Here is a 26,492-nt window from a genome sequence, read left to right as displayed (position 1 = left end):
GATTGGGTAACCTTTGGGGGACTTGGATTCCCTTCAGGAGTTGGCTGTTCCTTTTTGGGACATTAGAAAGTGAGGTCTTTCTTCTGTTATGTGTGATCAGTCCACGGGTCATCATTACTTCTGGGATATAACTCCTCCCCAACAGGAAATGCAAGAGGATTCACCCAGCAGAGCTGCATATAGCTCCTCCCCTCTACGTCAGTCCCAGTCATTCTCTTGCACCCAACGACTAGATAGGATGTGTGAGAGGACTATGGTGATTATACTTAGTTTTTATGACTTCAATCAAAAGTTTGTTATTTTAAAATAGCACCGGAGCGTGTTATTACTTCTCTGGCAGAGTTTGAGGAAGAATCTGTCAGAGTTTTTTACTATGATTTTAACCGGAGTAGTTAAGATCATATTGCTGTTCTCGGCCATCTGAGGGAGGTAAAGGCTTCAGATCAGGGGACAGCGGGCAGATGAATCTGCATTGAGGTATGTAGCAGTTTTTATTTTCTGAATGGAATTGATGAGAAAATCCTGCCATACCGTTAAAATGACATGTATGTATACACTTCAGTATTCTGGGGATGGTATTTCACCGGAACTACTCTGTTAAAGGTCACTAATCCTTTTTAATAACTATTTATCATGTTAAACGTTTTTGCTGGAATGTAGAATCGTTTACATTGCTGAGGTACTGTGTGAATAAATATTTGGGCATTATTTTCCACTTGGCAGTTTTTTTACTTTAATTGTGACAGTTTCGTTTCTCTTCACTGCTGTGTGGGAGAGGGAGGGGCCGTTTTTGGCGCTCTTTGCTACGCATCAAAAAATACCAGTCAGTTACTTTTATATTTCCTGCATGATCCGGTTCATCTCTGATAGATCTCAGGGGTCTTCAAACTTCTTTGAAGGGAGGTAAATTCTCTCAGCAGAGCTGTGAGAATTCTTATAGTGACTGTGAATAAAAACGTTGCTTTGTATTTTTTATGTCAAATTTAATTATTGTTATTTTACTAATGGGAACAAACCTTTGCTAAAAGTTTTGTTGTTTTAAAGTTTGATGCTATAACTGTTTTTCAGTTTATTATTTCAACTGTCATTTAATCGTTAGTACCTCTTTGAGGCACAGTACGTTTTTTTGCTAAAAAAGATTATAACCAAGTTGTAAGTTTTTTTGCTAGTGTGTTAGACATGTCTGACTCAGAGGAAGATATCTGTGTCATTTGTTCCAATGCCAAGGTGGAGCCCAATAGAAATTTATGTACTAACTGTATTGATGCTACTTTAAATAAAAGTCAATCTGTACAATGTGAACAAGTTTCACCAAACAGCGAGGGGAGAGTTATGCCGACTAACTCGCCTCACGCGGCAGTACCTGCATCTCCCGCCCGGGAGGTGCGTGATATTTTGGCGCCTAGTACATCTGGGCGGCCATTACAGATAACATTACAAGATATGGCTACTGTTATGACTGAAGTTTTGTCTAAATTACCAGAACTAAGAGGCAAGCGTGATCACTCTGGGGTGAGAACAGAGTGCGCTGACAATGCTAGGGCCATGTCTGATACTGCGTCACAGCTCGCAGAGCATGAGGACGGAGAGCTTCATTCTGTGGGTGACGGTTCTGATCCAAACAGATTGGACTCAGATATTTCAAATTTTAAATTTAAATTGGAGAACCTCCGTGTATTACTAGGGGAGGTCTTAGCAGCTCTCAACGATTGTAACACCGTTGCAATACCAGAGAAACTGTGTAGGTTGGATAAATACTTTGCGGTACCGGCGAGTACTGACGTTTTTCCTATACCTAAGAGACTAACTGAAATTGTTACTAAGGAGTGGGATAGACCCGGTGTGCCGTTCTCACCCCCTCCAATATTTAGAAAGATGTTTCCAATAGACGCCACCACTCGGGACTTATGGCAAACGGTCCCCAAGGTGGAGGGAGCAGTTTCTACTTTAGCTAAGCGTACCACTATCCCGGTGGAGGATAGCTGTGCTTTCTCAGATCCAATGGATAAAAAATTAGAGGGTTACCTTAAGAAAATGTTTGTTCAACAAGGTTTTATATTACAACCCCTTGCATGTATCGCGCCGATTACGGCTGCGGCAGCATTTTGGATTGAGTCGCTTGAAGAGAACCTTAGTTCATCTACGCTAGACGACATTACGGACAGGCTTAGAGTCCTTAAACTAGCTAATTCCTTCATTTCGGAGGCCGTAGTACATTTAACCAAACTTACGGCTAAGAACTCAGGATTCGCCATACAGGCACGTAGGGCGCTGTGGCTAAAATCCTGGTCAGCTGATGTTACTTCTAAGTCCAAATTACTTAATATACCTTTCAAGGGGCAGTCTTTATTTGGGCCCGGTTTGAAAGAGATTATCGCTGACATTACAGGAGGTAAGGGCCACGCCCTACCTCAAGACAAAGCCAAAGCTAAGGCTAGACAGTCTAATTTTCGTCCCTTTCGGAACTTCAAAACAGGAGCAGCATCAACCTCCACTGCACCAAAACAGGAAGGAGCTGTTGCTCGTTACAGGCAAGGCTGGAAGCCTAACCAGTCCTGGAACAAGAGCAAGCAGGCCAGGAAACCTGCTGCTGCCCCAAAGACAGCATGAACCGAGAGCCCCCGATCCGGGACCGGATCTAGTGGGGGGCAGACTCTCTCTCTTCGCCCAGGCCTGGGCAAGAGATGTTCAGGATCCCTGGGCACTAGAGATCATATCTCAGGGATACCTTCTAGACTTCAAATTATCTCCCCCAAGAGGGAGATTTCATCTGTCAAGGTTGTCAACAAACCAGATAAAGAAAGAAGCGTTTCTACGCTGCGTACAAGATCTGTTAATAATGGGAGTGATCCATCCGGTTCCGCGGTCGGAACAAGGACAAGGGTTCTACTCAAACCTGTTTGTGGTTCCCAAAAAAGAGGGAACTTTCAGGCCAATCTTAGATTTAAAGATTCTAAACAAATTCCTAAGAGTTCCATCGTTCAAAATGGAAACTATTCGGACAATCTTACCCATGATCCAAGAGGGTCAGTACATGACCACAGTGGATTTAAAGGATGCTTACCTTCACATACCGATCCACAAAGATCATCACCGGTATCTAAGGTTTGCCTTCTTAGACAGGCACTACCAGTTTGTAGCTCTTCCATTCGGATTGGCTACGGCTCCAAGAATCTTCACAAAGGTTCTGGGTGCCCTTCTGGCGGTACTAAGACCGCGAGGGATTTCGGTAGCTCCATACCTAGACGACATTCTAATACAAGCTTCAAGCTTTCAAACTGCCAAGTCTCATACAGAGTTAGTTCTGGCATTTCTAAGGTCGCATGGATGGAAAGTGAACGAAAAGAAGAGTTCTCTTTTTCCTCTCACAAGAGTTCCATTCTTGGGGACTCTTATAGATTCTGTAGAAATGAAGATTTACCTGACAGAGGACAGGTTAACAAAGCTTCAAAATGCATGCCGTGTCCTTCATTCTATTCAACACCCGTCAGTAGCTCAATGCATGGAGGTGATCGGCTTAATGGTAGCGGCAATGGACATAGTACCTTTTGCACGCCTACACCTCAGACCTCTGCAATTATGCATGCTAAGTCAGTGGAATGGGGATTACTCAGATTTGTCCCCTACTCTGAATCTGAATCAAGAGACCAGAAATTCTCTTCTATGGTGGCTTCATCGGCCACACCTGTCCAGGGGGATGCCATTCAGCAGGCCAGACTGGACAATTGTAACAACAGACGCCAGCCTACTAGGTTGGGGCGCTGTCTGGAATTCTCTGAAGGCTCAGGGACTATGGAATCAGGAGGAGAGTCTCCTTCCAATAAACATTCTGGAATTGAGAGCAGTTCTCAATGCCCTTCTAGCTTGGCCCCAATTAACAACTCGGGGGTTCATCAGGTTTCAGTCGGACAACATCACGACTGTAGCTTACATCAACCATCAGGGAGGGACAAGAAGCTCCCTAGCAATGGTGGAAGTATCAAAGATAATTCGCTGGGCAGAGTCTCACTCTTGCCACCTGTCAGCAATCCACATCCCGGGAGTGGAGAACTGGGAGGCGGATTTCTTGAGTCGCCAGACTTTTCATCCGGGGGAGTGGGAACTTCATCCGGAGGTCTTTGCCCAAATACTTCGACGTTGGGGCAAACCAGAGATAGATCTCATGGCGTCTCGCCAGAACGCCAAACTTCCTCGCTACGGGTCCAGATCCAGGGATCCGGGAGCGGTTCTGATAGATGCTTTGACAGCACCTTGGAACTTCGGGATGGCTTATGTGTTTCCACCCTTTCCGCTGCTTCCTCGATTGATTGCCAAAATCAAGCAGGAGAGAGCATCAGTGATTCTAATAGCGCCTGCATGGCCACGCAGGACTTGGTATGCAGATCTAGTGGACATGTCATCCTGTCCGCCTTGGTCTCTACCTCTAAGACAGGACCTTCTGATACAGGGTCCATTCAAACATCAAAATCTAACTTCTCTGAAGCTGACTGCTTGGAAATTGAACGTTTGATTTTATCAAAACGTGGTTTTTCTGAGTCGGTTATTGATACCCTGATACAGGCTAGGAAGCCTGTTACCAGAAAGATTTACCATAAAATATGGCGTAAATACCTATACTGGTGCGAATCCAAACATTACTCCTGGAGTAAGGTTAGGATCTCTAGGATATTGTCTTTTCTACAAGAAGGGTTAGAAAAGGGTTTATCAGCTAGTTCATTAAAGGGACAGATTTCAGCTCTGTCCATCTTGTTACACAGGCGTCTGTCAGAAAATCCAGACGTCCAGGCTTTTTGTCAGGCTTTAGCTAGGATCAAGCCTGTGTTTAAAGCTGTTGCTCCGCCATGGAGTTTAAACTTAGTTCTTAACGTTTTACAGGGTGTTCCATTTGAACCCCTTCATTCCATTGATATAAAATTGTTATCTTGGAAAGTTCTGTTTTTAATGGCTATTTCCTCGGCTCGAAGAGTCTCTGAGTTATCAGCCTTACATTGTGATTCTCCTTATCTGATTTTTCACTCAGACAAGGTAGTTCTGCGTACTAAACCTGGGTTCTTACCTAAGGTGGTCACTAACAGGAATATCAATCAAGAGATTGTTGTTCCATCCTTGTGTCCAAATCCTTCTTCAAAGAAGGAACGTCTTCTACACAATCTGGATGTAGTTCGTGCCCTCAAGTTCTACTTGCAGGCAACTAAAGATTTTCGCCAAACTTCTTCCCTGTTTGTCGTTTATTCTGGACAGAGGAGAGGTCAAAAAGCTTCTGCTACCTCTCTCTCTTTTTGGCTTCGTAGCATAATACGTTTAGCCTATGAGACTGCTGGTCAGCAGCCTCCTGAAAGAATTACAGCTCACTCCACTAGAGCTGTGGCTTCCACTTGGGCCTTTAAGAATGAGGCCTCTGTTGAACAGATTTGCAAGGCTGCAACTTGGTCTTCGCTTCATACTTTTTCCAAATTTTACAAATTTGACACTTTTGCTTCTTCGGAGGCTATTTTTGGGAGAAAGGTTCTTCAGGCAGTGGTTCCTTCTATATAATGAGCCTGCCTATCCCTCCCGTCATCCGTGTACTTTTGCTTTGGTATTGGTATCCCAGAAGTAATGATGACCCGTGGACTGATCACACATAACAGAAGAAAACATAATTTATGCTTACCTGATAAATTCCTTTCTTCTGTTGTGTGATCAGTCCACGGCCCGCCCTGTTTTAAGGCAGGTAAATATCTTTTAAATTATACTCCAGTCACCACTTCACCCTTGGTTACTCCTTTCTCGTTGATTCTTGGTCGAATGACTGGGACTGACGTAGAGGGGAGGAGCTATATGCAGCTCTGCTGGGTGAATCCTCTTGCATTTCCTGTTGGGGAGGAGTTATATCCCAGAAGTAATGATGACCCGTGGACTGATCACACAACAGAAGAAAGGAATTTATCAGGTAAGCATAAATTATGTTTTTTGTGCTCCGGTTAGGGGTCCTTTCCCAGTGTTGGGAATCCTCTGCATCTCCTTCTTGGGAAAGAAGAGGTCCTAGTGGTTTTCCACTCATATGGTTCAGGTATTGCCATCCAGGTGGCATCCAAACCCATGTTTTACTGTCTTCTGACTTAGAATCTGAGGTGATGTGGAAGCTTGCTGTTGCTCTGTTCGGTTGACTTATCCACTCTGTTCCCCTTGTGTCTGGAGCTTGTGGCTAGCTGGACAGCTAGCTCAACATACTAATGCTCTGTTTATAATTTTTCTGTTTGCTCAGTCTCGGAGTTCTGACGTTTTGAGGACTTTGTCTTCAGCTCTCTTTTTCGGTACTTTTGCACGATGTTTGGGAGATGTTTCTTCTCCTTGATGATGCCCGGTTGCTCCTTGTGGGTTGGGCGTCGTCTCCCCTTGTTCTTGGGATCCATTTGGGTCTCTGTGGACTTGGCCTTCTTTTGAAGGGGGTTTTTCCTTTATTGGATCTTGCTTTACCTTTTTGGTATCCCTTTGGCTCACCCTTCTCCTCTCTCTTTTGGGGATTTTGGTACTGTACTAGTAAGGGTGGTGTGGGGACCGACTGCTGGGCGACGGTTCTCCTGGAAGAGTGTTGGCTCAGTGAGTCTGCTTTGTGGTCTCTAGTTAGGCTTTCAGACTATCTGCTGGTCAGTGTCCTTGGGGCCTTTTCCTTCTAGTTTTTTTGCCCGGCTCCGACTAAGCGAGGTTTTGTGTGGTTGTGTTTTTTTTTTCCAGGCCTGGTGCCCTCAGAATGGGCCACCTATTGTACCCTCCCGTTTTTGCATTCAGTGTCCTCTATAGCTTGGGTATTGTTTTCCAAAAAGTAATCAATGCAGCTGTGGACTCTTTCCATTTATGAAGAAAAACTTAAAGTTTGCTTACCTGATAATTTTCTTTTCTTCAGATGGAAAGAGTCCACAGCTCCCCACCCGTATTTTTTCTGTGGGGTGTCTCTTATTTTTTTTTCTTCTGGCACCTTTTCACCCTGGTATTTCTTCTACTGTTCCTTGTTCCTCGGCAGAATGACTGGGGGATGAGGGAAGTGGGAGGAGTATTTAAGCCTTTGGCTGGGGTCTCTTTGCCTCCTCCTGGTGGCCAGGTTCTTATTTCCCAAAAATAATGAATGCAGCTGTGGACTCTTTCCATCTGAAGAAAAGAAAATTATTAGGTAAGCATAATTTAAGTTTTTCCAATTTACTTCTATTTCCTTCCATGAGGCAGGGAGAGTCCAAAACTTCATTCCTTACTGTTGGGAAATACAACACCTGGCCACCAGGTGGAGGCAAAGACACCCCAGCCAAAGGCTTAAATATCCCTCCCACTTCCCCTATCCCCCAGTCATTCTTTGACTTTCGTCACTATAGGAGGTGGCAGAGAAGTGTCAGAAGATTTGGATAGTCCTGTATGGGTATGATCCCTTCAAGAATGGACTGGCATTTTAAGTAATCATGTCAACCTCTCAGTTAGAGTATTGATGAAAGTTAGAGTCTGAAGATGCAGGGAAAGTTTTTCTGCGAACCCATCCAGACTGTCGCATAACAGCTCCTGAGCAATCAGTGTTGATGAGTTTCACTGCTTGCTGTTACACACTCAAGTCCATGTCAGAGCGTCGCTGCAAGACTGTCACTCTTGAGAGGCTGTGCCTGTTCCACAGCATGGATCCTGGAGGGTAAGACCGTTTATATATATATATATACATTTTTGCTATACAGGGTCACAGTGTGGCTCCTATATGCCTCAATTTGATCAAGGGTTAATATCTCCTTCAGGGAGATTATTTGAACAGTTAGGAGTTATTTATAACTGCTTTAATGTGAGACATTTTTGGGTTCATAGACTGTGTGCTTTTGACTTGGAACAAACAGGTTTCACTTTCGTTTTTGAGTGTTGCACAGCTCATAATACCTTAGCGTCTTTTCCATAGCAGGGGAAGTCCTGTCCTACGCACCACGTGACCTGGTGCGGTTTTTTATTTTTCCTACGATCCTGCTGCGGAAATCACTCCTAAGGAGAGCGTTTTCACTGTTAGCTGTCTGGGTCTAGGAGGTGGTGAGTGCCCCAGCCATTGGTATTATTAAGGTGCTGTTTTTTTAATATAAGTTTTTTATTTTTTGTCTGTCCTTCTGTGGATATATACTTAGCTATGGAGGACTCTGATACTACATTAGAAGGTTACGCTCCTTCTGTACTGATTAATAATTCCTGTTTATATTGTGAGGAGGCCGTGGTTTGCCCGCCTGCTCAATTTTGTTCCATTAGCCTAAGCACTGTTCTAAAGTCTAAGAAGGGAGACAAGCCTGCTAATACTCATAGAGCTATTAGACCCTCTGAGCCGTCTACCTCTTAGGAATCTGTGTCCCAATAGATTACTACCCTTTCTACACTACCCGCTCCACATGCAGTTCCCCGCGGCTCAACTAATCCTCTATCTGGAGGTGGCTTTTTTTGCGGACTTTACCGCATAGTTGCAATCGGCAGTGTCTGCTGCCCTGAGGGTCTTACCTCCTTCTAGCAAACGTAAGAGATAGGTTAAACATAGTTCTCCTGTCCTAGAGTCATCTAAATATCTGTTGGATTTAGCTACTATGTCCCAGCTATCCGAGGATGAGTTAACCTCTGTAGCTTCAGAGGGTGAACTTTCTGATTTGGAAACTTCGGTTTCTAAACCTCCTTCAGCAGAGGAACCCTCCTTTAGATTTAAAATTGAGCATCTGCGTTTTTTATTAAAGGAGGTTCTGTCTACGCTTGAGGTTCCAGAGGCTAAACTCCTTGAGGAACCTAAGATCCCTAAATTAGACAGGGTTTATGAAGACAGGACGGTCCCTCTGACTTTTCCTGTGCCAGTTAAAATGGCAAACATTATTAGTAACGAATGGGAAAGAATAGGAACTTATTTTTTCCCCTCATCTACTTTTAAGAAATGATTCCCGGCCCCTGACTCTCAATTAGATTTGTGGGGCTCCATCCCTAAGGTGGATGGCGCTATCTCTACGCTGGCTAAGTGTACAACTATCCCCCTGGAGGATAGTTCTTCTTTTAGAGAGCCTATGGATAAGAAAATGGAAACTTTTCTGAGGAAGATGTTTCAACATACAAGGTTTTTATTTCAACCGGCGGAAGCTGTAGCCACGGTTGCTGGAGCAGCTACCTTAGGAGATAATTAATGCTCTGAGAATTGCTAACTCCTTCACCTGTGACGCGAACATGCAGATTATTCGCCTAAATGCAAAGGCTTCTGGGTTTGCGGTCCTAGCCCGCTGGTCTCTCTGGTTGAAGTCTTGGTCTGCGGATATAACTTCTAAATCCAGACTCCTTTCTCTTCCTTTCAAGGGGAAGATTTTATTCAGTCCAGGGCTGGACTCCATTATTTCTATGGTTCCCGGAGGGAAAGGGGCCTTCCTACCGCAGGATAAGAAGAATAGGCCTAAGGGACGGCAATTGTCTAATTTTCGTAACTTTCGTTTTAACAAATCACAACGACAGCAATCCTCGTCCAAGTTCGAGCAGCTCAAAAGTACTTGGAAGCTGGCTCAGTCCTGGAATAAGTCCAAACAGACTAAGAAGCCCGTCAAGAACAAATCGGCATGAAGGGGCGGACCCCCGATCCAGGATTGGATCGAGTAGGAGGCAGACTGTCTATTTTTTCAGATGCTTGGTTCCAGGATGTACAGGATTCTTGAGTCCTGGAGGTTATATCTCAGGGATACTGGATAGGATTTAAATCTCATCCGCCCAGGGGTAGATTCCTACTCTCCAGACTGTCTACAAGACCAGAAAAGAGGACTGCTTTTTTAGGTTGCGTACGGGATCTCTCCTCTCTAAGAGTAATTGTCCCGGTACCTACAGCAGAAAGAGGTTTGGGGTTTTATTCAAACCTTTTCCTGGTTCCAAAAAAGGAGGGACCTTTTCGTTCTATTCTGGACTTAAAGTGCCTAAACAAGTTTCTGAGTGTTCCCTCTTTCAATATAGAGACAATACGGTCAATCCTTCCTCTGGTTCAGGAAGGACAGTTTTTTTTAGTTCCTGAGGTTTGCCTTTCTGGATCAGCACTTCCAGTTCATAGCTCTTCCGTTTGGCCTAGCTACTGCTCCAAGGATATTTTTGAAGGTTCTGGGGGCTCTTCTAGCCATTGCCAGAACACAATGTATTGCAGTAGCGCCTTACCTGGACAATATCCTGGTACAGACACCATTGTTTTGTCTAGCGGAAGAACACTCTTCTCAGTCTTCTTCGATCATATGTATGGAAGATAAAGTTGGAAAAGTCTCCAAGTACCATGGGGAATTTCCTAGGGATAATAATAGACTCCATATCTATGAGAATATTTCTCACAGATCAGAGACGTTGAAAGCTAACTACTGCATGTCTTGCCTTCCAGGCCTCCTTGAGACCCTCAGTGGCCCAGTGTATGGAGATTGTGACTACGGACGCAAGCCTTTCCAGCTGGGCCGTTTGGGGGGCCAAGAAGGCACAAGGGCAGTCCCCCCTTCCGATCAATATATTGGAACTCTGAACAATCTTCAATGCCTTGAAGGCTTGGCCCCTTCTGGGTTCATCCCAGTTTATCAGATTCCAATCAGACAATATAACCTTGGTTAGACTGGCAGGGAGCTGTTGGTCATTTTCTTTATTTTACTTTTTAATTGCTCTTTTACCTTGTCTACCCAGTGTGTTTTTCGAAAAAGTGTGTTGCATTTGAGGCTCACTGGATTCCTTTGTTTGCCTTTGATATAACCTCAGTTGCCTACATCAACCATCAGGAGTGAACGAGAAGTCCCTTGGAGATGAGAGAAGTATCGCAGATACTAGAGTAGGTGGAGATTCGCAGATGTACGCTGCCAGCGATCCACATTCTGGGTGTGGACAACTGGGAAGCGGACTTCCTCAGCAGGCAATCCTTTCACCCAGGGGAATGGTCTCTTCACCCCGAGGTGTTTGCAGAGATATACATCGAGTGGTGGGTGCCAGAGATAGATCTTATGGCATCCCGCTTCAATACCAAGCTACCCAAGTACGGGTTGAGGTCAAGGGATCCTCGGGCGGAACCGATAGATGCCCTATCATCAGTACCATGGAGGTTCAGACTCATATTTCTTTTTCCTCCATTACCGCTTCTCCCTCGTGCAGTGGTTCGCATCAAGCAGGAGCGAGCATCAGTGATTCTGATTGCTCCATCGGGGTCGCTAAAGGATGTGGTTTGCAGATCTGGTGGGGATTTCTTCATCTCCTCTGTTGAGGTTACGTTGTTGCAGAGATCTGCTGATACAGGGTCCCTTCGTTCATTAAAATCTAGATTTGCTGAGGCTGACTGCATGTTGATTGAACGCTTTCTGAGAGTGCTATCGACACTCTGATTCAAGTTTGTAAGCCAGTTACTCGTCGTGTCTACCATAAAGTGTGGAGGACTTACTTGTACTGGTGTGAAGAGCATCACTTTTCCTAGCATAAGGTTAAGGTTGCCAGAATGTTATCTTTTCTCCAGGATGGACTTGAGAAGGGTCTATCTGCTAGTTCCCTGAAGGGACAGATAGATATTGGCCCTTTCGGTGTTACTGCACAAGAGACTGGCTAAACTTCCGGATGTGCAGTCCTTTGTTAAGGTTCTGACTAGGATCAGACCTGTGTTTAGATCTGGGGCTCCGCCTTGGAGCCTCAATCTTGTTCTTTGTGTTTTGCAGCAGGCTCTGTTTGAGCCTTTCCATACTGTTGACATTAGATTGTTATCTTGGAAGGTTCTTTTTTGTTGGCTATTGCCTCTGCACACAGAGGTTCTGAGATCTCTGCTTTGCAATGTGAGCCCCCTTATCTTGTTTTCCATGCTGATAAAGCGGTTTTACGTACTAAATTAGAGTTCCTCCCTAAGGTGGTGTCGGATCGCAACATTAATCAAGAAATTGTTGTTCCTTCTTTGTGTCCTAATCCTTCTTTAGCGAAGGAACGCTTGCTTCACAATCTAGATGTGGTTCATGCCTTGAAGTTCTATCTTCGGGCTACTAAGGAATTCAGACAATCTTCCTCTTTGTCATCTATACGAGGAAGCATAAGGGTCAGAAGGCTACTACGACTTCCCTATCTTTCTGGTTGAGGAGTGTCATCCACTTAGCTTATGAGACAGCGGAGTGACAGACTCCTGAAAGGATAACGGCTCATTCGACTAGAGTAGTGGCTTCCTCCTGGGCTTTTAAGAACGAAGCCTCTATGGATCAGATTTGTAAGGTGGCTACCTGGTCCTCCTTACACACTTTTTCTAAATTTTACAAGTTTGATGTGTTTGCTTCGGGTGAAGCAGCTTTCAGGAGAAAAGTTTTGCAGGCTGTGGTGCCCTCAGAACAGGGTCCAACTTTTTTTTTGTTCCCTCCCGTTATTCCTTCAGCATCCTCTGGAACTTGGGTATAGTTTTCCCAACAGTAAGGAATTAAGTCATGGACTCTCCCTGCCTTATGGAAGGAAAACATAAATTATGCTTACCAGATAAATTCCTTTCCTTCCTGGCAGGGAGAGTCCACGACCCCACCCGTAATTTATTTTTGTTGGGTGGCTCCCTTTTTATATATTTCTTTTGGCACCTTTATACCCTGATGTTTCTCCTACTTTTCCTTGTTCCCTCAGCAGAATGACTGGGGCATAGGGGAAGTGGGAGGGATATTTAAGCCTTTGGCTGGGGTGTCTTTGCCTCCTCATGATGGCCAGGTGTTGTATTTCCCAACAGTAAGGAATGAAGTCGTGGACTCTCCCTGGCGGGAAGGAAAGGAATTTATCTGGTAAGCATAAATTATGTTTTTTAAATTTGCATCATCTTCTTGGTATCCTTTGTTGAAGGAGCGTAGCATGAAGTACTTCTTTTTTTCGGATTCCTTTTTGTTCCTTTTTTACTTTACTAGACAGGCATGGAACTTGTTGCTTAGATGCCCAATAAGTTGTTTAAAGTATTCAAATAATTGGAAAGGAGTTTTAAATTGGAAGATCGTAAAAATTCTGAGTTTGCATTCACCCTGGGCCCTCAGTTCAGTTTCTTTTTGTAGGGTATCGATTGCAATATAGATAGTAGTATTACTCAATATTAGACAAGTGGTGCATTTCCGTGGTTCAGACCCATGTGACGTGTGCTGAATATGGAGCCTATAGGAAAGTCAAAATCAAACTTTTATATTTGAGTTTACTTTATTGACTTCTTCCTCTCTGCATCCATCACTTATCACTGGACATTATGATAAGAGGAAAATGGGTGCAGGATCTCGAGGACCTTAAAAAGCATTCACCAAGCCTAATTTTTAAGCTGCCAAAGATCCACAGATCTAAAATACCCAAATGTGGGTTTCCTCTAATGCTTAACTGGAAGCGAAAAGTAGACTGGTAGTTGTACAAGTGCATTTCAACCCAACATATTAATGCTTTAACTAGTCTCAGACCTAGGGCTGCAAATTTGAAGAAGCAGCAGACTATAAGATAGGATTTACTTTTGCCACTTGATCAATAAATGCAAAAATGACTCTGCAGTTATATATTTTATTGATAATTGTGACTGAGAAAGGGTCTGAGGTTTGATGTCTGATATGGGTTAGGGACTGACAAAGGACCAGGTGTGGGATCTGAGGTCTGATTTGGGTACATTATTTTTAGAGGGACTTTAGGGTCAGGGGTCTGAGATACGTGATGTGATTTGGCACTGCAGGGCCGTTGGTCTTAGGTCTGTTACGTGTAAGTGATTGACAGATAGACTGCAGAGCAAAGGTTCTGCAATCTGAGGCCGGATGAAGGCATGTAGCTGACAGAGGGGCTACAAGGTCAGGGGTCTGAGACCTGTGGTCTGATTTGGGTATTCATCTTATATAGGGGTTGCAGGGCCAGGGGTCTGAAGTGGCTATAGGACTAACAAAAGGACTGCACGGCAAATGTTCACCTTACAGAAGACTTGCTCAATTTCACAAGAGTACTAAGAATCTGACCATAATGTATAATGTGTCAAGGTGTCAATAAAATATATTGTAAATGACTGTAAAGCTTTTCTTAAATGTTAATACCATCATCATAAACAAACTATAAAGATTAAGAAAAACTAACAAAATCGTGCCCTTCTGTTTAAACATACCTTAAAAGTTTGATAGACAAAAGGAGAATCTATAAACCAGTGAAATATGATCACAACTGTAGCATGAGATACATATTTGCAAAAGGTTAATTTTTAATTTTGTTCTTTATGTGTCATTTTATTGAAAATGGAATTGATCTGACCTTGGCATATCATGTACCTCTTCGCCATCCCTTTTCTCAAAGACAATAAAAAAATGAGTGAAAAAATAAGAATGAATTAGGCTGTTTTCTATTTGAATTCATTCAGAGCACCAGACCAAGAAAGCTCCTGGTAAATAGCATTTTTGAGTCATCAGTATATGTAAGTGCTACTCACAAAGGCAACACAGATTACTCTTACATTTTCATAGCTAATTCTGATTGATATAATTTTTTAATATTCACAAAGTCCTGTAATAAAATTTGGGATTATAGGTTGGGATATCTGGAAGTGGCAGAGCATTTTAATGGTGCAAGAAACCACTATTATATGTTTGTATTGCTTTTGAAAATTAGAGAGTGTCTAATTTTTTAAGTTTGGGGACATACTAGAATCTTTTCACTTTCAAGGACAATATCTCTTAACAGGAACAAAGTGTTAGAAGTAACCTACACAAAACACAAATCCAGAAATCTACAGACTACCTCCACACACAGAGGATTTCAATATATTGCTCTCAGGGTGCTCATATTGCAACCTGTGGATAGTCTAGGATATATATACCATTAATTGGCAAATTAAAGGGATATTTTTACACCCCTTTATTTAGTTTGCTTAAGGGAGAAATAAAAATGTTCCCCAGCTCTGTTTACAGCAATTTTCAATTGCAATGTAAAAAAACAAATTTTCTGGGACAAATCGTTTGAAAATAGAACTGAAGTTTCTTTTTTTAGAAAAATAAAATTGTAATTAGTGTAATAGCACCTTTTGAGTGACCGGTATCCTTTTAACAAATGTCATGTTTGCGCTGTCATTGTCAGGATAACTATTTCAAAGTTTGCTCCAACTTTATGACATAAATCATAAGCCAAGGATGATCTAGTGCAGTTGTTTAGTTTTGTAGTGTATTAAAGAAAATAGCAGTATTCTTTATCAGGCTAAACACTTATATTTTATTTAACACTAATTACATCTCAAAAGCTAAAACTGCTATGTTACAAATTGGTTGTTGGTTTATTATTACAGTTTTATAATTTATTTTAATCTTATTTTTTAGGTAAAACAAGAAAAATAAGTGTTTTCCCTCAGCAAATGTACAGTATTTGACCAAACTTTGTTTTTCATGTGCACTGGTGCCTGACTTAATATATTCAGTGTTAGCATTCATGTTAAGAGTTGAGTGTCTTTTGTTAAATATTGTCTTGATGGTAATAAGCCCTTAAACCGTCCAACCAATGAAAAGTCCCAGTTTGGAGATGGGAGGGAGAGGAGCTTGTTGAGGGATGCTCCTGACCATTGCTGCTGCCCAAGACAGTTTGGTCGAAACTGGTTTTCTGCCATATATATATAGAAAGGATGCCAACCTCCCCTTGCTAGAGTGCTGAAGGTTCTTGGGCACTCACTAGTAGATATTGGGAATATTGTCTGCAAGAACCATAGCACTTTTTATTGACTTGTTAAACCTCAGTTTTAGAATAGTGGAATCTGAAGAGAACTGATAAGAGTAGAAGATGTCTAATGAAAAAGAACAAAATGAACTGAATACGTCCATGGAGAAAAATGCGGTAATGAGCCGCACTTCAGTTATAATCAATCAGGCTGTTAACCGCAGTATTTTCACCTCTACAGTTTCTCCAGCCGCCGAACGCATCCGATTTATCTTGGGTGAAGAAGATGACAGCCCGGCTCCACCACAACTTTTCACCGAACTGGATGAACTTCTGGCTGTGGATGGGCAAGAAATGGAATGGAAGGAAACCGCCAGGTGAGACTTACTGAATATATAAATTAATAATTATGTGGCCACAAATAAAAGTACCATTGCACATGTCCGTGTGTTAGCTAATAATTGGGTAATAATTCTGCCATTGCCTTTAAAGCAACATGGTAGTATTAAAGTAAAATACCGTATTTTGTTAGAAGATATTATTTCTCTAACAAATTCCATTTTCTTGTAATGCAAAAGGGTGAATCACACAGTAAAGCACCCTGATGCAGTGTATTGCTGCTGCAGATAATGATATGGTCAGTAAACCAATCAGGAGTGGTAGGTACATATGCCGCAATAACCCTCCACTTTATAATCTGAAGCAGCACAGGATTGCACCAGGTGTGTAACTTCCACTATATGTGTTTAACCCATTTAGGGGAGTTACACATATAATGTAAGATGATCATTTGTTTACAATTACAATAAATCACTTTATCATTAAACTAAAATATTTGTTTTTTTAGTAAAAAAAAATATAACCGGTACCACTGAAAATTAATTGGGTTAACATTTTCAGGTTGTAAATGGGCAGATGTAACCCATAAAAAGATTAGGTAAGTTGTAAAAGTTAAGTTCTTTAGAATCACAGACTAGTCCAAGTGTGACTTTGATAAACTCGTTTTCAGATCAACAATATGATCTACAGTTTATTACTTAGTTATTTTACAGCAGTGATCTTACTTTACATCTTAGGGGCCAGACATGATCAACTCAAATGCTATATCAAATACCAGAGACACCTATTGAAATTATATATATATATATATATATATATATATATATATATATATATATATATATATATATATAGGGACCATTAATAATTGCCAATATCAAGGATCTACTAATGAAATAACAAATCAGTCACCTATATGTGCCCCCTCCAAGACACCTCTGACCAATACTGAATTTTGGCTACTATGAAAGTGGATCATCAAACCACTAAACATCAGATACCAATGTATTTAAAATGACATTGTTTTAAAGTCAACAGCATGCTAAGTACTGATCACATCCATATTTCAGCTGTACATGTTATATTCTGGGTGCTCTGAAAAGGTGATTTAAAAAACAGAGAGAGTAATTACTTATTTCTGATTAACTAAAATAGCATCAGACATATGTGATTTTAGGTTAAAGCGATAGGAAAGACAAAATTAAACTTGCATGAGTTTTAGTTAGAGCATGTCATTTTAAGACACTTGTAAATTCGCTTCCATATTCAAATGTGGTTTGTTCTCTTTGTATCCTTTGCTGAAAAAGAATATGCAGATATCCAACATTAGTGGGAGCTAGCTGCTGATTGGTGCCTCCACACATTTGTCTCTTGTGATTGGCTAACTAGATGTGTTCAGCTAGCTACCAATGTTCCATTAGCAAAGGATAATAAGAGAATGAAGCAAATTTAACAACAGAAATAAATTGGAAAGTTGATTAAAATTGTATGTTCTGTTTGAATCATGAAACGAAAATATTGGGGTTTCCTATTCCTTTAAATAATTTAACAAGTATTTATAATAATGGTAACACAATATATAAAGATGAAAAAAGAGGCATACACATTTAGAGAAAGGACATATCAGTATGATCAGTACATATGTTTTTTTAATCAAAGGAATATAGCTTCCATAATGATTTTATAATTAAATTATATATTTAACAGTAAACAAAGTTGTCTCATGGAGTTCCTAACATGCAAAATGTACTTGTCATTTGCTTGTAAATTTGAATTAATTTCCTCTTTTCAAATGTAATTTAATGATTAGTTGATTAATCTAACGTGTCTTACATATCAGTGAGTTGCAATACAATGTCAGCATACAATTGTAAACTTTTGAGTGGTGGGTAACATTTTGACAATGATTAATGCTATCAATTATTTTCTTCTAAACCAGGCAGCAAATAAATGAGATTTAGGGTTTGCAGTTCTGGTGTACTTGCATAGAATATAAAGCTTTGGGCAAGTTTTGAAAGGCTAGATGGGACTTTATTCATTCAGTACAACTCCTGCCAGAACAACTTGCTGTGCTTTTCATTCCCTTATGGCAGTGATACGGTTAAGACCTATTTTTGTCACATGAATGCTAATCACATCTGTTGTTTTCTGTTCACTATTATACATTTCAAATGCATTTTCTGCCCTTAACTCTATTCTGGTTAGAGGTTTTAATACAAGTACACAATGAAGTATAAGTGCAAGTTAGTTTCAATATTTCCTTTTCTATTTGTAAAAAAAAAAAAAAAAGCATCAGTCTACATACCGTAGTGTAATGCTTATGGTGCAGCATGGTAAATTAGTTGCTGAAATTGGTCTATGTTGTTACAGATCAGTATGACTTAAAGGGATGTGAAACCCATTTTTGGTTGAGAACCCTGGTTAGCGCTTGCTGATCGGTGGAGAATTGTGGCCACCAATCAGCAAGCGCTACCCCGGATGCTGAACCAAAAATGGGCCGGCCTCTAAGCTTACATTCCTGCTTTTTCAAATAAAGGTACAAAGAGAACAAAGAAAAATTGATAATAGGAGTAAATTAGAAAGTTGCTTAAAATTGCATGCTCTGTATAAATCATAAAGAAAAACATTGGGAAAAAATTGGGTTTCATATCCCTTTAAAGGGACATGAAACCCAAGACTTTATTTTTCATCATGATTCAGCGCATACAACTTTCCAATTTGCTTCTGTTATCACATTTGCTTCATTGCTGCAATACACTACTGGGAGCTAGCTGAATACGTTGGGCTCCATTTATGAAGCTGCAGAGGCAGTGCTGAGGCCCGAGTGTTGCAAGCTTTAATGAACTGGGCCTGAAATGCTAGTTAATACTGCCGCTTCTTTGGAATGACCAGGATGATTGATAAGCCCTGCTCTCACGCCATTGGTTGTGGGAGAGCAGGGGGTGTAGCATTACAAGCAATTGCTTTTGCAATGATATATGCGAGCAGCAGATGCTGTCTGTCCAGACCTTGCTAAATGGGAGGCCATTGGATGAGGCAATGACTAGAGCATATATGTGTAGGCACCAATCAGCAGCTAACTGCCAGTAGGGAATTGCAGCTTCTGAGCCTACCTAAGCATGCTTCTTAACAAAGGATACAAAGTGAACAAAGCTAATTAAATAATATTAGTAGATTGGAAAGTTGCTTAAAATAGCATGAGAACATCAAGGATAGTCGCACTTCAAATAGTCTTAAATTGCAACTTTATTTCCAAATCTTAGAATGCTGTTACCAGAAGATGGGTCCCTACATCTCCTGGTGATTGTATTGTAAGATTTGGAAATAAAGTTGCAATTTCTTCTGTTATGTGTGATCAGTCCACGGGTCATCATTACTTCTGGGATATAACTCCTCCCCAACAGGAAATGCAAGAGGATTCACCCAGCAGAGCTGCATATAGCTCCTCCCCTCTACGTCAGTCCCAGTCATTCTCTTGCACCCAACGACTAGATAGGATGTGTGAGAGGACTATGGTGATTATACTTAGTTTTTATGACTTCAATCAAAAGTTTGTTATTTTAAAATAGCACCGGAGCGTGTTATTACTTCTCTGGCAGAGTTTGAGGAAGAATCTGTCAGAGTTTTTTACTATGATTTTAACCGGAGTAGTTAAGATCATATTGCTGTTCTCGGCCATCTGAGGGAGGTAAAGGCTTCAGATCAGGGGACAGCGGGCAGAGGAATCTGCATTGAGGTATGTAGCAGTTTTTATTTTCTGAATGGAATTGATGAGAAAATCCTGCCATACCGTTAAAATGACATGTATGTATACACTTCAGTATTCTGGGGATGGTATTTCACCGGAACTACTCTGTTAAAGGTCACTAATCCTTTTTAATAACTATTTATCATGTTAAACGTTTTTGCTGGAATGTAGAATCGTTTACATTGCTGAGGTACTGTGTGAATAAATATTTGGGCATTATTTTCCACTTGGCAGTTTTTTTGCTTTATTTGTGACAGTTTCGTTTCTCTTCACTGCTGTGTGGGAGAGGGAGGGGCCGTTTTGGCGCTCTTTGCTACGCATCAAAAAATACCAGTCAGTTACTTTTATTTTTCCTGCATGATCCGGTTCATCTCTGATAGATCTCAGGGGTCTTCAAACTTCTTTGAAGGGAGGTAAATTCTCTCAGCAGAGCTGTGAGAATTCTTATAGTGACTGTGAATAAAAACGTTGCTTTGTATTTTTTATGTCAAATTTAATTATTGTTATTTTACTAATGGGAACAAACCTTTGCTAAAAGTTTTGTTGTTTTAAAGTTTGATGCTATAACTGTTTTTCAGTTCACTATTTCAACTGTCATTTAATCGTTAGTACCTCTTTGAGGTACAGTACGTTTTTTGCTAAAAAAGATTATAACCAAGTTGTAAGTTTTTTGCTAGTGTGTTAAACATGTCTGACTCAGAGGAAGATATCTGTGTCATTTGTTCCAATGCCAAGGTGGAGCCCAATAGAAATTTATGTACTAACTGTATTGATGCTACTTTAAATAAAAGTCAATCTGTACAATGTGAACAAATTTCACCAAACAGCGAGGGGAGAGTTATGCCGACTAACTCGCCTCACGCGGCAGTACCTGCATCTCCCGCCCGGGAGGTGCGTGATATTTTGGCGCCTAGTACATCTGGGCGGCCATTACAGATAACATTACAAGATATGGCTACTGTTATGACTGAAGTTTTGTCTAAATTACCAGAACTAAGAGGCAAGCGTGATCACTCTGGGGTGAGAACAGAGTGCGCTGACAATGCTAGGGCCATGTCTGATACTGCGTCACAGCTCGCAGAGCATGAGGACGGAGAGCTTCATTCTGTGGGTGACGGTTCTGATCCAAACAGATTGGACTCAGATATTTCAAATTTTAAATTTAAATTGGAGAACCTCCGTGTATTACTAGGGGAGGTCTTAGCAGCTCTCAACGATTGTAACACCGTTGCAATACCAGAGAAACTGTGTAGGTTGGATAAATACTTTGCGGTACCGGCGAGTACTGACGTTTTTCCTATACCTAAGAGACTAACTGAAATTGTTACTAAGGAGTGGGATAGACCCGGTGTGCCGTTCTCACCCCCTCCAATATTTAGAAAGATGTTTCCAATAGACGCCACCACTCGGGACTTATGGCAAACGGTCCCCAAGGTGGAGGGAGCAGTTTCTACTTTAGCTAAGCGTACCACTATCCCGGTGGAGGATAGCTGTGCTTTCTCAGATCCAATGGATAAAAAATTAGAGGGTTACCTTAAGAAAATGTTTGTTCAACAAGGTTTTATATTACAACCCCTTGCATGTATCGCGCCGATTACGGCTGCGGCAGCATTTTGGATTGAGTCGCTTGAAGAGAACCTTAGTTCATCTACGCTAGACGACATTACGGACAGGCTTAGAGTCCTTAAACTAGCTAATTCCTTCATTTCGGAGGCCGTAGTTCATTTAACCAAACTTACGGCTAAGAACTCAGGATTCGCCATACAGGCACGTAGGGCGCTGTGGCTAAAATCCTGGTCAGCTGATGTTACTTCTAAGTCCAAATTACTTAATATACCTTTCAAGGGGCAGTCTTTATTTGGGCCCGGTTTGAAAGAGATTATCGCTGACATTACAGGAGGTAAGGGCCACGCCCTACCTCAAGACAAAGCCAAAGCTAAGGCTAGACAGTCTAATTTTCGTCCCTTTCGGAACTTTAAAACAGGAGCAGCATCAACCTCCACTGCACCAAAACAGGAAGGAGCTGTTGCTCGTTACAGGCAAGGCTGGAAGCCTAACCAGTCCTGGAACAAGAGCAAGCAGGCCAGGAAACCTGCTGCTGCCCCAAAGACAGCATGAACCGAGAGCCCCCGATCCGGGACCGGATCTAGTGGGGGGCAGACTCTCTCTCTTCGCCCAGGCCTGGGCAAGAGATGTTCAGGATCCCTGGGCTCTAGAGATCATATCGCAGGGATACCTTCTAGACTTCAAATTATCTCCCCCAAGAGGGAGATTTCATCTGTCAAGGTTGTCAACAAACCAGATAAAGAAAGAAGCGTTTCTACGCTGCGTACAAGATCTGTTATTAATGGGAGTGATCCATCCGGTTCCGCGGTCGGAACAAGGACAAGGGTTCTACTCAAACCTGTTTGTGGTTCCCAAAAAAGAGGGAACTTTCAGGCCAATCTTAGATTTAAAGACTCTAAACAAATTCCTAAGAGTTCCATCGTTCAAAATGGAAACTATTCGGACAATCTTACCCATGATCCAAGAGGGTCAGTACATGACCACAGTGGATTTAAAGGATGCTTACCTTCACATACCGATCCACAAAGATCATCACCAGTATCTAAGGTTTGCCTTCTTAGACAGGCACTACCAGTTTGTAGCTCTTCCATTCGGATTGGCTACGGCTCCAAGAATCTTCACAAAGGTTCTGGGTGCCCTTCTAGCGGTACTAAGACCGCGAGGGATTTCGGTAGCTCCGTACCTAGATGACATTCTAATTCAAGCTTCAAGCTTTCAAACTGCCAAGTCTCATACAGAGTTAGTTCTGGCATTTCTAAGGTCGCATGGATGGAAAGTGAACGAAAAGAAGAGTTCTCTCTTTCCTCTCACAAGAGTTCCATTCTTGGGGACTCTTATAGATTCTGTAGAAATGAAGATTTATCTGACAGAAGACAGGTTAACAAAGCTTCAAAATGCATGCCGCGTCCTTCATTCCATTCAACACCCGTCAGTAGCTCAATGCATGGAGGTGATCGGCTTAATGGTAGCGGCAATGGACATAGTACCTTTTGCACGCCTACACCTCAGACCGCTGCAATTATGCATGCTAAGTCAGTGGAATGGGGATTACTCAGATTTGTCCCCTACTCTGAATCTGAATCAAGAGACCAGAAATTCTCTTCTATGGTGGCTTTATCGGCCACACCTGTCCAGGGGGATGCCATTCAGCAGGCCAGACTGGACAATTGTAACAACAGACGCCAGCCTACTAGGTTGGGGCGCTGTCTGGAATTCTCTGAAGGCTCAGGGACTATGGAATCAGGAGGAGAGTCTCCTTCCAATAAACATTCTGGAATTGAGAGCAGTTCTCAATGCCCTTCTGGCTTGGCCCCAGTTAACAACTCGGGGGTTCATCAGGTTTCAGTCGGACAACATCACGACTGTAGCTTACATCAACCATCAGGGAGGGACAAGAAGCTCCCTAGCAATGATGGAAGTATCAAAGATAATTCGCTGGGCAGAGTCTCACTCTTGCCACCTGTCAGCAATCCACATCCCGGGAGTGGAGAACTGGGAGGCGGATTTCTTGAGTCGCCAGACTTTTCATCCGGGGGAGTGGGAACTTCATCCGGAGGTCTTTGCCCAAATACTTCGACGTTGGGGCAAACCAGAGATAGATCTCATGGCGTCTCGCCAGAACGCCAAGCTTCCTCACTACGGGTCCAGATCCAGGGATCCGGGAGCAGTTCTGATAGATGCTTTGACAGCACCTTGGAACTTCAGGATGGCTTATGTGTTTCCACCCTTCCCGCTGCTTCCTCGATTGATTGCCAAAATCAAACAGGAGAGAGCATCAGTAATTCTAATAGCACCTGCATGGCCACGCAGGACTTGGTATGCAGATCTAGTGGACATGTCATCCTGTCCGCCTTGGTCTCTACCTCTAAGACAGGACCTTCTGATACAGGGTCCATTCAAACATCAAAATCTAACTTCTCTGAAGCTGACTGCTTGGAAATTGAACGCTTGATTTTATCAAAACGTGGTTTTTCTGAGTCGGTTATTGATACCCTAATTCAGGCCAGGAAGCCTGTTACCAGAAGGATTTACCATAAAATATGGCGGAAATACCTATACTGGTGCGAATCCAAAGGTTACTCCTGGAGTAAGGTTAGGATCGCTAGGATACTGTCTTTTCTACAAGAAGGTTTAGAAAAGGGTTTATCAGCTAGTTCATTAAAGGGACAGATTTCAGCTCTGTCCATCTTGTTACACAGACGTCTGTCAGAAAATCCAGACGTCCAGTCCTTTTGTCAGGCTTTAGCTAGGATCAAGCCTGTGTTTAAAGCTGTTGCTCCACCATGGAGTTTAAACTTAGTTCTTAACGTTTTACAGGGTGTTCCGTTTGAACCCCTTCATTCCATTGATATAAAAATGTTATCTTGGAAAGTTCTGTTTTTAATGGCTATTTCCTCGGCTCGAAGAGTCTCTGAGTTATCAGCCTTACATTGTGATTCCCCTTATCTGATTTTTCACTCAGACAAGGTAGTTCTGCGTACTAAACCTGGGTTCTTACCTAAGGTAGTCACTAACAGGAACATCAATCAAGAGATTGTTGTCCCATCCTTGTGTCCAAATCCTTCTTCAAAGAAGGAACGTCTTTTACACAATCTGGATGTAGTTCGTGCCCTCAAGTTCTACTTGCAGGCAACTAAAGATTTTCGCCAAACTTCTTCCTTGTTTGTCGTTTACTCTGGACAGAGGAGAGGTCAAAAAGCTTCTGCTACCTCTCTCTCTTTTTGGCTTCGTAGCATAATACGTTTAGCCTATGAGACTGCTGGACAGCAGCCTCCTGAAAGAATTACAGCTCACTCCACTAGAGCTGTGGCTTCCACTTGGGCCTTTAAGAATGAGGCCTCTGTTGAACAGATTTGCAAGGCTGCAACTTGGTCTTCACTTCATACTTTTTCCAAATTTTACAAATTTGACACTTTTGCTTCTTCGGAGGCTATTTTTGGGAGAAAGGTTCTTCAGGCAGTGGTTCCTTCTGTATAATGAGCCTGCCTTTCCCTCCCGTCATCCGTGTACTTTTGCTTTGGTATTGGTATCCCAGAAGTAATGATGACCCGTGGACTGATCACACATAACAGAAGAAAACATAATTTATGCTTACCTGATAAATTCCTTTCTTCTGTTGTGTGATCAGTCCACGGCCCGCCCTGTTTTTAAGGCAGGTAAATATCTTTTAAATTATACTCCAGTCACCACTTCACCCTTGGTTACTCCTTTCTCGTTGATTCTTGGTCGAATGACTGGGACTGACGTAGAGGGGAGGAGCTATATGCAGCTCTGCTGGGTGAATCCTCTTGCATTTCCTGTTGGGGAGGAGTTATATCCCAGAAGTAATGATGACCCGTGGACTGATCACACAACAGAAGAAAGGAATTTATCAGGTAAGCATAAATTATGTTTTTAAGAATATTTTAAGTGTGACCATCCGTGATGGTTTTATGCGATTAGTCTCTACAGCCTTGGTCAGCAACCCCACAGCAGTACCTTGATGGATAAGTGATTTTCCTGCTTGGAGAATTTATAGCAATTTATTTGTCTGTCTATTTAAAATTGCATGCTCTATCCCTGTCATGAAATACATTTTGGGGTTGACTTCCATAGCAAGCAACATGTTACAGTAATATTTACATGGGACACATACATCAACAGATAAATATATGTGTTTCCTGTACTGTTCTTGTCTCGTAATAATACATGTTTGTCCCTAGGGACAGATAGCTCACTAGCTGATAAGGACAACTCCTACAGATCTTTTAGAGGATAGGGACACCACCTAAAGAACGACTGGTCCTGAGTGGTACTTTAACTATGTGTTTAATCTATTTGCAAGGGTTGAACACAGATTTACAAGGTCGATAACGCCACCATTTTATGCTCTACAGAATGTCAGCATGTAATAGTTTCACTATAATGGCCCTTTAAACACCAACAGAAAGTAGCTAAGAATTTACCAATCTCAGGTCTTAAAGGGACATTGTAATGCAAAAATTATATACTCTTTTTTTTTTTTTTCCCCAGAGCATATCATGGTTGTATTACTGATCCTAAATACTTGGCCCAGAATACAACTGGAGCGCTATTAATAGTGCAGGGTACACAGTCAATATTGCTGGTCTGCACTAGGATTAGCCCACAATCTAGTATTACAAGAATGGTAAAACTCAATAACCAGAGAAGGTTTAGCATGGCTATCACTATACTTTCAATAAAGAGAATAAAAAAAAACGCATGTAAAACATTTAAAAAAAAAATATTACACTCATATATACACATATTAAATGTAAAATATAAGTTTATTATTGAAATAAATGTAGAATGAGGCTTAAAAATGGAAATGTCAAGGTGATTGACTGGGAAGGGCTCAAAAGTGTATATATTTGTAGTATATTTGTGTATATATGTGTACATATGAATGCAAACACATACATACATATAAACACATGTATCTACATATATAAACATAGCTATACACTTGAGCCCATGTCAAACACCTTGACATATGAAAAATCCATTTTAAACAAATTGTTTTGTTTTTTTGTTTTGTTTTTTAATAGAAATACTTCAAATACCGCACCTTTCGCTTAGCACGTGAGCAAACGCCAGAAGAGGCTTTTGTAGTGCACCCCATAGAAATCTATGGAGAAAGGGAGTTAGCGCGGCTGCACTATTTGACCTCCAGATGTTAGCGCGCTTGAGTCTTTTCGCTTGTAATACCAACTCAAGAATAGGAACGTTATTGATTTAA

General features: G+C 41.7%; 1 protein-coding gene across 4 annotated transcripts in view; it reads left to right on the top strand.

The window, feature by feature from the left end:
- SLC4A4 (solute carrier family 4 member 4) overlaps positions 1–26,492 on the top strand; it is a 522,314-nt gene that overhangs the window by 295,714 nt on the left and 200,108 nt on the right. For all 4 annotated transcript variants that reach the window (XM_053703335.1, XM_053703333.1, XM_053703336.1 and 1 more), the window contains exon 4: positions 15,842–15,977. In XM_053703335.1, the coding sequence (XP_053559310.1) occupies positions 15,842–15,977 (136 nt within the window). The remainder of the gene's footprint in view (positions 1–15,841; positions 15,978–26,492) is intronic.

This window comes from Bombina bombina, chromosome 2 (assembly GCF_027579735.1).
Source record: "Bombina bombina isolate aBomBom1 chromosome 2, aBomBom1.pri, whole genome shotgun sequence".
Lineage (NCBI taxonomy): Eukaryota > Metazoa > Chordata > Amphibia > Anura > Bombinatoridae > Bombina > Bombina bombina.
Note: the sequence above shows the minus strand (reverse complement) of the source record. Positions and strands in the feature narration are given on the sequence as shown.